At 36.9% G+C, this 11,358-nt stretch overlaps 1 protein-coding gene across 1 annotated transcript; it reads left to right on the top strand.

Annotated features, from left to right (window-relative positions):
* On the top strand, positions 10,135–11,085 carry LOC102182867 (olfactory receptor 2T1-like). The gene has a single exon (XM_005682824.2). The coding sequence runs from the start codon at positions 10,135–10,137 to the stop codon at positions 11,083–11,085; it is 951 nt and encodes a 316-aa protein (XP_005682881.2).

An 11,358-nucleotide genomic window follows, 5' to 3' on the forward strand; every position in this document is an offset into this window, starting at 1 on the left:
ATTTCTTTTAGTCTCTTCCCAAGTGGTTTGATAATTAATTTAGATTTTTTTGCAAGTTCATTTCTCTCTGGTTTTTGTGTATTTATTGTAGTTTTTTGATTTGTAGTTACTATGGAATTTATATATTTTGTGTTTTAACTGTTGGTTTCATGTTGAGTCATTTAAGTCAAACACAACCCTAAAAGTTCTCCATTTTTTTACTCCATTTTACAGCTTCATTACTATCCCTTAACTGCTTATTGTATGTTAGTTGATTTTATAATTTTTGTCTTTTAACCTTTGTACCATCTTATTTAAATGGTTGATCTCCTGTGTTTACTATATATTTGCTGTTACCTGTGGGACTTTCTTGTCCTGTAATCTTATTTCTTGTGTAACCTTTTCCTTTCACTTAGAGAAGACAATTTAACACTTCTTGTGAGATAAGTTTAGTATTGATGAACTCATTTTTGCTTTCCTGAGTTCTTTATCTCTATTATTAAAAAATAATCTTTAAAAATTTTGAAAGTATGATAGCACATTGACAAGAGTCTTGCAAAATACAGAAAAAAGTTACATTTAGTTCTACTATATATTACAATTTTTTTAAGTAAATAAATTAAGATTCAGTTGTAGTTTTGATATCAAACTCTCAAAAATTAATAGAATGGACACACAGACAAATAAAACAATATAGTAGATCTGAAAATCACTATGAACCAATGAATGTAATTAAGACTTATAAAACTTTCATACAATAGCAGGATACAAATTCTATTCAATTTCTCATAGACCATAAAACAGGAGATGCTGGAACATATCAAGGGACATGAAACAAGGTGCAAAAACTTCATAATCTAAAGATATTGAAATCATACAGAGTCTGTTCCCACTGTGGAATCATATTAGAAATCAGTATCTAAAGATATTTGAAAGTAACCCACATATTTTCAAGTGTGATATGATGTTTACTAAGAGAGATCTTTGACTTAGCCATTAAAGCTAAAAGACTGAAAAAACACAGAGGGTGATTGAAGAGAAGAAAGCATTTAAAAGGGAAATTAATATCAAAATGAGAAATTAATATCAAAGATACTTTTTAAAAACCTATGCATTTGGAATGTAAATAATAATCTTACTAGGGAGAATATCTGGGTTGCACGTTTTTCACCTTTCAGCACCTTGAATGTATCTTACCCCTCGTTTCTGGTCAGTAAAGTTTCTGTAGAGAAGTCAAGTGAATGCCATATATTCCCTTATATATGAGTATTTGTATTTCTCTTGCTGGTTTTAGGACTGTCTCTTTAACTTAACTTTTGCCAGTTTTAATTATGATATATTTTGGTGTGGGTCTGTTTGGGGTCATCTTCTTTGGGACCTAGTGGTTTTTTTTTTTTTTTTCCCCTGTATCACCTAGTTTGCTATGGATTCATTCTAGCGTATTTGTCATTTCAGTTATTGTAGTGTTCATTTCTGTCTGATTATTTCTCGTATTCTGGAATTATTTTATAAATTACTGTTCTTAGCACTTCCCTGGTGGCCCAGACAATAAAGAATCTGCCTGCAATGCAAGAGACCTGAGTTCTTTCCTTGAGTCAGGAAGATCCCCTGGATAAGGAAATAGATACCAGCTCCAATATTCTTGCCTGGGGAATTCTATAGACAGAGGAGCCTGGTTGTCACAAACAGTCAGACATTTTCACTTTGCTTTTTAAATCTATGCTTTCTCCAATTTTAGTCAACATTCATGTTTCTAAAGCTTTGAATTCTTTTTTATTTCTTTTTAAAATTAATTTTAATTACTTTATAAAATTATCTTGTACTTCCAATTTCTATCCTCTTTCTCATTTGGTATCCATAATTTTCTTTTCCATGTCTGTGAGCTTTTTTTCTTTTTTGTATTAACAAATAATTTTATTTATAATATTTTTCAAATTCTACTTATAAGTGATGTCATATAGTCTCTCTTTTTCTTTTTTCATCTGTGTGCCTTACTTCCTTAAGCATGATATTCCCTGGGCTAAGCATATTGTTACAAATTGTAGAACTTCATTCAACCCAATTAATCTCCCTTTTCCTTTAAGTCTCCTCTTAGGGGTACAGCTCTTAACCTTATCTCTTCTGTTTCCTTCCTACCCAATTCCTTGGATCTTTCTTACAGTCTCAGTTGTGCAAGAGGCTTTCTGCCAGTGTTTAGATTTCAATGATAATTGTTCCATATGTAGATGTATTTTTGATGTTTTCATATTCTCCTACTCCACCATGTTGATCTGCTATATAATAGTTTTTAAAACTATACCTTTTCTGAAATTACTATCATCACTTTAGCTTTTTCTTTGTATATTTGCATGGAGCATTCTTTTTCCATAACAGATTGAAAACTATTTATGTCTTTGAATCTATGTGACCTCATAGATAACATGTAGTTGGATCATGTTTTAAAATTTTATTCTGTTAATCTTTGCTTTAAAATTGGGGAGTTTAATTCATAGAAATTTAAAGCAATTACTGGTATAGACAGTGAGTTCAAAACTTACTTTGCCATTTTGATATTTATTTTTCATATGTATTATACTTTTTAAATTTTTCCACTACTGCTTTTTTCCCCCTTAGGTATAACTGACTTTCTTTGTTACTGTTTTGATTCACTTCTTATTTCCTTTTGTGAATATTCTAAATAAATTCCTCATTATTTGCCTTAAGGATAACAATTCATAACTTAAATTTATAAAAATCTTATTTGACTTAATACAACTATGATCTATTACATACAAAAACCCTGTTTCTGTATAGCTCCATCTGCTTTTGTGGTCACAAATATTGCATCTTTATACATTGTGTGACAATTAGCACAAGTTTATAATTACTATTTACCTTTTAAATAATGTGGGAAATAAAAGTTACAAACCAAAAATACAATAATACTGATTTGTATATATTTACCTTTGCTACTTTTATCAGAGTTTGTTGTTTCTCATATGGCTTCAAGTTCCTGTCTAGTGGCCCTTTATTTCGGCCTGAATAATGCCTGTTAGTATTTCTTGTAGAGAAGGTATAATAACAGTGTATTCCCTTGGGTTTTGCTTGTCTAGAAATATTTTATCTCTCCTTCACTTTGAAGGATAGTTTTGCCAGATATATATTCTTTGTTGGCAGTTTTCTCCTTCAGTGGTCTAAATGGTCAGTTCTCACCCTTCTTGTCTGAAGTGTCTGATGAGAAAACTGCTGTGAATCCTATTGAGCCCATGTGTGTGGTAAGTTCTTTCTCTGATGCTGCTTTCAGAATTCTCTATCTTTGGCTACCAACTATTTCTTTATAATGTGTCTCTGTAATGATATCTTTTGTGTTCGTGCTTACTGAGTTTATTAAACTTCTAAATGTGTTGACTATGTCTTTTATAAAACTTGAACAGTTTTCAACAATTACATCTTTAAATATTCTTAATATATCTTTGTCTCCTTTTTTTCCCTTGAATTTCCAAATGTCTGTGAGGCCATGCTGATGTTATCCACAGGTCTCCAAGGCTCTTTTCATTGCTCTTAATTCTTTCTTTTTCCTTTCTGCTTCTTAGTCCTGACAATTTGATCTGACCTATTATCAAATTTTCTGTTTTTATTTTTGCCTTCTTATAGAAGCAATTGACTCCAACAATGAGTGTTTCACTTCAGTTATTGCACTTTTCAGCTCTAGAATTTCTGTTTGTTTACATTTTATAATGTATATACATTTATTGATATTCTCTTTTTATTCATGCATTGCTTTCTTAGTGTCTGTATCCCACTGTGCTGCGGCCAGCACAAGCAAGAGTCGCACCTGCACAGGGAGAGAAAGGAGTGTCCCCGCTAAGAAAAATAAGAGAGAGACAAAAGATGGGGTTGAGAGGATCAGACCAAAATGGTTGATGCCTTCCTTTATTGTGCTGCAGTATATATAGGATAAAGTACGTGACTTCTGACATTCACAAGATTGTTCTTAATCTCCAAATACAATCACAAGACCCTTACCATTGTGTACAGATCACAATAAGATAATCTATCTTCTATCAATAAGATAATCTATCTTTTATGAAATGTTGCAAGAACCAAACGTCCTGGAGCCTTAAGGGTAATAAATTCTTCAGGGGGGCGGGACAGGGAGCTTAGGAACATGCCTAAGGCTCTGCATAACGCCGAGCAGCTCCCAAGACTTAACCCTTCACGGGCAGTCCCCTGCACCACTGTACATTAGTTTTTTGAGAATATTTAAGAGAGTTGACTTAAAGTTTTTGTCCAGTAGTTCTAAAGTCTTCGCTTTCTCAAGGACAGTTTTTATTTATTTCTTCTGTGGATGAATTATAATTTTTTACTTTCTTCATGCTTTGTTATTTTTTCATTGAAAACTGGATAATTTTCAATATTATGATGTGGTAATATTAAATATTCTCCCCTTCTTGGCATTTGTTCTGTTGCTTGCTATAGACGTTGGATATTTGTTTAATGAGCTTTATATTATATTTGTAAAGTCTGTGTTTCTGTCACAGTTTTGTGGCTTTAGAGAGAATGGAGGTAAGTTACACTAGTAACTACAATTCTTACAACCTTATAACAGGGAGATGACTTAAGGTTGTCTATCAATTTAATTCACGCAACAAATGTTTTGTGATGAAAAATTATTGTTCCCATTTTACAAATGAGTAAGTAGGTTCAGGTAGGTTCCTAGCACAAAATGATGCCTAAAAATATTAATACTCAGCTCTATATAACTTCAATGTCAAGCGTTTGTGCTATGCTATGTTTATTTCTGTAAATTTCTTAGTATGACAGAAACCCAACTGGGTCAGAGCTGATGGAAAAGTGAGAAAGAGGTGGTCAGTCTAGGCAGGTGATGCGTTTTTCATAGCAGAGTATTTGTTGAATTTTTGACTTGAAAAATTCCAGTGGAATTGAGCTCTGAGGTTAGAAAGGTCAGTGTGATATTGGATGGGAACATCTTATAGCTTAACAGGAAGAGGCAGAAGGAACCAGAGGGACAAAAGTCTGGAAAACTCTGGAAGATTCCTTGTTGGCCTCACCTACATCCAATATTTAGTGACTACTTACAATGTAGGTCATATCCCAGAACAGAAGTCAGTATTTCCCATTCCATTTTGGAATGGAAGGAGAGTCAGTTCTTCCCAGATTGATCCATAGAATATCTCCCCAGTTTTCCTCTCAATGTTTCCCTGAAAGAGTGTTTACTGGTTAACTGAGATGAGCAGAAAACTTTGCAAGAGGCTTCCTTTCCCAAAAGGTTTAACTGCAACAGACTGGGGAAAGAGACGTTGCAGAGGAGGGTTCCCTAAGGACTTGTAAGAACAGAAGTAGCTTTCTTTAGTCACAGTAGAAGGGAAAACAATGAGTCTCAGTGAGAAGTGACAAAGAATAAAACCTCTCAGCTGGATGCTAAACCTGGCCAACAAGTGTTTCTCCACAGGTGATCAACTCTGCTGACTCCAAGATAGAAGCCCCTTCCCTCCTTGTCTCACCCTCTTCCATGGTCTTTGCTTTTGGATAAGTGTTGTATGGTCTCTCTCTGCTCTAAGTTTTCTTTCCAAATGTGTTTTTCTTGATCACTAAAGATTCTAATGGGTTTTTAGCATGAAACACTCTTTTCCAGGATTTTGGGGTTCCTTCTTTCTGAACTTTTGCTTCCCATTTCAACCAGTCTTAATGCATTTCTTCAAAATCTTTCCACAGCCAAGGTAGGAGACAATGGATAGTTCCTGCTGATGGATGGGAGGCCTTCCAAACATCTTGATCAACTGATATTTTCACAAGTTAGGAGGATATTCTAGAGGCGTTCTGACTAAACAAGCCTTTCTTTTCCCTGGAAATTTCTCTTCTCGATGTTTAATAATTCCCTTCGGCTTCTGTTTCAAGAAGATGAAGATGTGTAGTTTTCTCTGCAGTTAGAGAGACCCATGGTAGATCCAGCTGAGTGATCTGATCAGTCCTTCTTGGGTTGTGGAATCTATTTACTCAGGGCATAGAGCTCCCAATGGAATCTACCCCATGGCTTCTCCAGGCCTTCCTGATTACATGGTTTTGAGTAAGGCTCTTCCTCTCTGTGTCTTATACTTTACCTCTCTGCTATGAAATGCTTAAATGATTTTTCATCTGACAACTATCCCTGACATTCTCCTGATTACTATTTATCTTAAATTATAAAACTCTTGTGTGGTTAGATTTTGTTTTCTGAAATGATTTTTCTCCTAATTCTTTATGCCATGGGTAGAACTAGAGAAAACCCGAGAGTTGCTTGATCTAGTATTTCATTTTAAAGCTCAGGAATGAGACCTAAGAGAAGGGAAATTTCATTCCTATGGTCTCATGACCAGTTTTGCAATGGTATACATGATTTGTCTATTCAAGTTTAATGAAGTGCAACATGGCTAGACCATCTGAAACTGGCCCCTTCAAGGTACTGGGAGAGTGTCTCTGATACCTGTTTGCTAGATTTTTAAAGATTATGATAAAGTCCTCTCATACTTATCTACCATTTGTGCTTATGTTTGAAACTCGTGGAAACAAGTTTTTGCTTGTCTTTCCCTAAAACCACATAATTTTTTTTTTTTTTCTATTGGATGATCTCTCCTATTCCTCTTCTACTTGAAGAAGCCAGAACTCTGCTCTTATTTGGAGAAATATTTTGGTGTGTTTGCTCCTTTCTCTTTCTACACTGTAGCTTCCTTCTCTTTGAGAAAGTTCTACCATAGGTTTGACTTCTCCTCATTCTGCTTCCAGACTCTCTGAGAAAATTCTTAGGTGCATCCCTACAGGAGTCATTTATGCACAACCTTGGGCTCTGCAAGCCTTATCTGAGGGATGCAGGATTGCCTTTCAACACTAAAATATCTCCTGGTTTGCCTGGCTGAGACTATATCTGCAATAGCTATCTGGTAAGGCTTTGTTGAAAAAAATTTTCTTTACAGTTGGTACCAAGGGATTACATTACATTGGAGTGGGGCCATGTTTATCTGTAAAGATTAGTTTTCCCAAGGCATTTATTGAAAGTCAATTGATGCATCTGTTGAGCCTGATTAAACAGTGGCCAAGTTTCCTATTAAGATGTAAATTCAAACTCTAATGCAATGCACTTAAAAATATTTTCCTTCCTTACATTTCTCTTGCTACCATCTTGTCCAGAGCATAATAAGTAATAGAAATTGTAGACATCATTATGTTCCTGCCCATGTGTATTGGGTACCTACTATGTGCCAGACACAAGAGTAGAGGCTTTATATACATAATTCATTTTATTCTCACTGCCAGAATGGATGATAAAACTGAGGCTCACAATGATTAGGTAACCTGCCCAACCTAACACAGCCGGTGGCCATCTCTTGCTTGAACCGTCACAGCTTCTTACTAGTAGTTTCTCCCCTTATCATGTCTCCTTGTCTCTCTGTCATTCAGTGAATAGGCTTAGCCCTACCCTTCTGCTCAACAAGATTACCCAGCATTTGTTGATCATTTTCTGTGTGAATAAGGCAAGTGTCTTGTGCTTTTGAACACATGAACTCAGTCTTCCTAACCACCCTGGGAGGTGACTATTCTTGTCCTCATTTTGCAGATGAGATGAAAGAGTCAGTGAGCACTTAACTGAAAACTAATAATTGATGGTGTTACTTTCAGAGATTTCTTTCAGAGATTTTGACATTTACATAAATAAATGTATGCAGAAACATATTCATTTCTTTTTACACATATATAAGTAAAATATAATACTAAGTAATACTCTCTGAAATGCATGAAATATAATATAGTATAATTGTAATATGATGTTTATTCAAACATATATATCACATAATTAATATAAAATAAGTAATATAATTCCTTATATGTTCAATTTTACTGTATACACTCTTCTGTAATGTCCCTTTTACATTGAACAATATAGTTTGGGGACAATTCTATATAAACATACAAAAAGCAACCTAATTTGCATATTATTTCAGTTTATTCAATTTTCGTCTTAGTAGGTACTTACTTAGTTCTTTTTACCTGTGACTGCTGTCTTTCTCTCACTCCAGTACTCTTGCCTGGAAAATCCCATGGGCAGAAGAGCCTGGTAGGCTGCAGTCCATGTGTTTCGAAGAGTTGGATATGACTGAGCGACTTCACTTTCACTTTTCACTTTCGTGCATTGGAGAAGGAAATGGCACCTCACTCCAGTGTTCTCTCCTGGAGAATCCCAGGGACAGGGGAGCCTGGTGGGCTGCCGTCTATGGGGTCGCATAGAGTTGGACTCAACTGAAATGACTTAGCAGCAGCAGCAACTGCCTTTTTAGTGGCTTTTTTCAGGAAGCAGGTACTAGGTGTGTTCATTTTGCCATTTTAATCCAGAGGTTGAGTTGTTAGTATATCGTGGATTGCTAGACTAGGTTTTGAGGATACTATTTAGTTTTCCTTGAGCTACTGGGATGGAGAACTATGTGGCTATTCCTAATGTACATCCTGTCTTTTCCCCCGTCACCAATACAGAACTGTTCGTGCAAATACAACTCATCTGCACGAGTCTTTGCTCAAGTCCTTCTCCTCTGCTCCTCGGGATAAACTACTATCTTTAGAATTCTTGTACCACTTTCCAGCTTCTGCTAGCTGAAACTGGTAGTTTCCTATCTTTGGAGAGGTTACTTTGTGGTTTATGCTCGCAGGTGTTTTTTTCCCCACTTTTTCCCCTTTCCTTGCTCAGCTTTTTACTGCCTTTGCTGTCCCTTCGAATTTTATTTTGTGGGTTCTACTTTCAGCTAGCCTAACTTTATCCAACATATACTGTGTTCCTGCACTTGATCTCATTACTGATTTTGAGTGACTTTTGAGAGAATTCTACCTCTAAATGGTCATATCCAAAATGCAAGAGTCCTTTTGGGAATTAATTGGGATCTCAAAGAAATTATAGATTAATTTTGTGGAGAATTTACATCCTTCCACTCTTGAGCTTATGACTCAAAAAATATGCATAGCTTTTTTCAGGCCTTCTCTACTGTCTTTCAATTATGCTTTATAATTTTTAGCATTAGGGTTCTTTCCTAGGCACTTCACAGTTTTTATTGCAATTGTATAAGTTGTTTATTTAGTGGTATGTATGAGGAAGATTCAGATTTTTGTATGTTGATCTTATACATAGTATAATGTTAATTTAAAATTATGTTTCCATATTCCTAATAGAAGATGTGTAAAATACACCATTGAAGAGAGATAACCCTCAACCCTACTACCTAAATGGAACCATGTGCTTAAATATATTGGCATTATTCTCACAATTTTTTGAAATACTGAAAAAGACTAGTTGCTATATTTTTTGGCTCAGTATCTATTAAAATGTCATAAGCATTCCACTGGCAACATATTTTATTATTTGATTATTTTATAATTTACTTTGTGTTGGGTTTTTAGGTTGCCTCCAGTTTTTCATTTACTAGCTTCTCAAGAAATACTTTATGCTTCCATATCTGAAAAAATAATCTCCCTCTGTCTCAGTTTCCCCAATTATTAACAGTGATAATAATCAGTCTTTCCAGGCAGTTATGAGGATGTGACAGAATGGTCATGGTGGTTGCCTGGCACATGAGAAATGCTTGAGTAATGTGAGCTATCATTATTTCTGTCCGACTAGGAATAGCTTATGCTTTCACCTTCAGTGTTTAATATCACTTTATAAGATAGCTGTTATCTCAAATTAATATGAGAAAATGGGTTCAGAAAGGTTATGGAAATGCTCATTTCACAGAGATGGTAAATGCCTTTGCTGCTTAAGTATGGTTACCTGAAAAAAATAAAATCTTTGAATAAGGCTGGCCTAGAGCTTGGTAGGAGAAGCAGCTCTATAGACTGGAGACAGACTCGTTCTAATAGAGGCAAAATCAGTGCCCACTTTACCAATAATAGCTTGATATGTGCTCCTCAACAAGAGGCAGCAAGTCCTAGATTTAAAGCAGCATCAGCCTCAACAGCCTGCATCTTTGTTACAGACTATTTCTCTTAAGAGGGCATGCCTTTTGTTCTAAACCGAATAACAATTAAAGAGGGCAACATATTGGAAAAAGTTGTAATGACTTCAGTAACGTTGCACTAAACATAACCCACTTGATTCCAGATCCGAACCATCTGCTGGTGCATACTTCTGCAGGAACAATGGCCTTGGTGAAAAATCAGACTCTCATCTCCCACTTCATCCTTCTGGGCCTCTTCAACCACACACCACTGCACCTCCTCCTCTTCTCCACCATCATGGTCATGTTTCTGGTGGCCCTCTCTGGCAACGGGCTCATGATCCTCCTCATCAACACTGACTCCCATCTACACAGTCCCATGTACTTCTTCCTCGGCTGGCTGTCGCTCATGGACCTCATGCTCATCTCCACCATTGTACCACGCATGGCCATCGACTACCTCTTGGGCCATGGCTCCATCTCCTTCACAGGCTGTGGGCTCCAGATCCTGGTCTTTGTCACCCTCCTGGGGGATGAGTGCTTCCTGCTGGCTTTCATGGCCTATGATCGCTATGTGGCCATCAGCAACCCACTGAGGTACTCAGTGGTCATGAGCCGCCGTGTCTGCTGGCTCATGGTGGCATTGTGTTGGCTCTCTGGTCTGGTGGATGGGTTAATTCAGGCCATCTATACCCTGAGCTTTCCCTTCTGTGGCTCTCAGGAGATTGACCACTTCTTCTGTGACATCCCTGCAGTGCTTAAGCTGGCCTGTGCTGACACTGCTCTCTATCAGACGATGATCTATGTGTGCTGTGTCATTATGCTACTCCTGCCCTTCTCTGTCATCTCCATCTCTTACCTGTTGATCCTGATAACGGTGCTCTGCATGCATACTGCTGAAGGTCGGAAAAAGGCCTTTGCTACCTGTTCCTCCCACATGGCAGTTGTCTCTCTCTTCTACGGGGCTGCCATGATTGCTTACATGCGGCCCCAGACCTACCACTCCTCCAAGCAGGACAAGGTGGTCTCAGCCTTCTATACCATGATTACCCCTATGCTCAACCCACTGATTTACAGCCTGAGGAACAAGGAAGTGGCTGGTGCTCTCAAGAAACTCCTGGGGAGGGGTCCATGTGGTGGGAGACAGGAATAACTTGGCATTGCTACTGCATATATAGCTCTGGGCCCTGGGAACCTGGCTTACTCAAATGTAGTTTGATTGAAGGAGGTACGAATATGTCCTACTAAAAATTAAAGTTAGTTTCTGACCAGAAATAACCAGATTAGCACATCAATTCAATCTATCCTATCCATGCTGAGTATGGGCAATGTGGGAGGAAGTCCGAGCCTCTATGGTTACATAGTACACAAGACACAGACCCTTAATCCCTCAGCTGCTGGGAGACTGCACATGAGACCACTCTTA

The sequence above is a fragment of the Capra hircus genome, chromosome 7, assembly GCF_001704415.2.
Source record: "Capra hircus breed San Clemente chromosome 7, ASM170441v1, whole genome shotgun sequence".
NCBI classification, from domain to species: Eukaryota; Metazoa; Chordata; class Mammalia; order Artiodactyla; family Bovidae; genus Capra; species Capra hircus.

Bases quoted from the DNA above. Each gene is read 5' to 3' on its own strand.
- LOC102182867 (XM_005682824.2), top strand. From the start codon at position 10,135: ATGGCCTTGGTGAAAAATCAGACTCTCATCTCCCACTTCATCCTTCTG.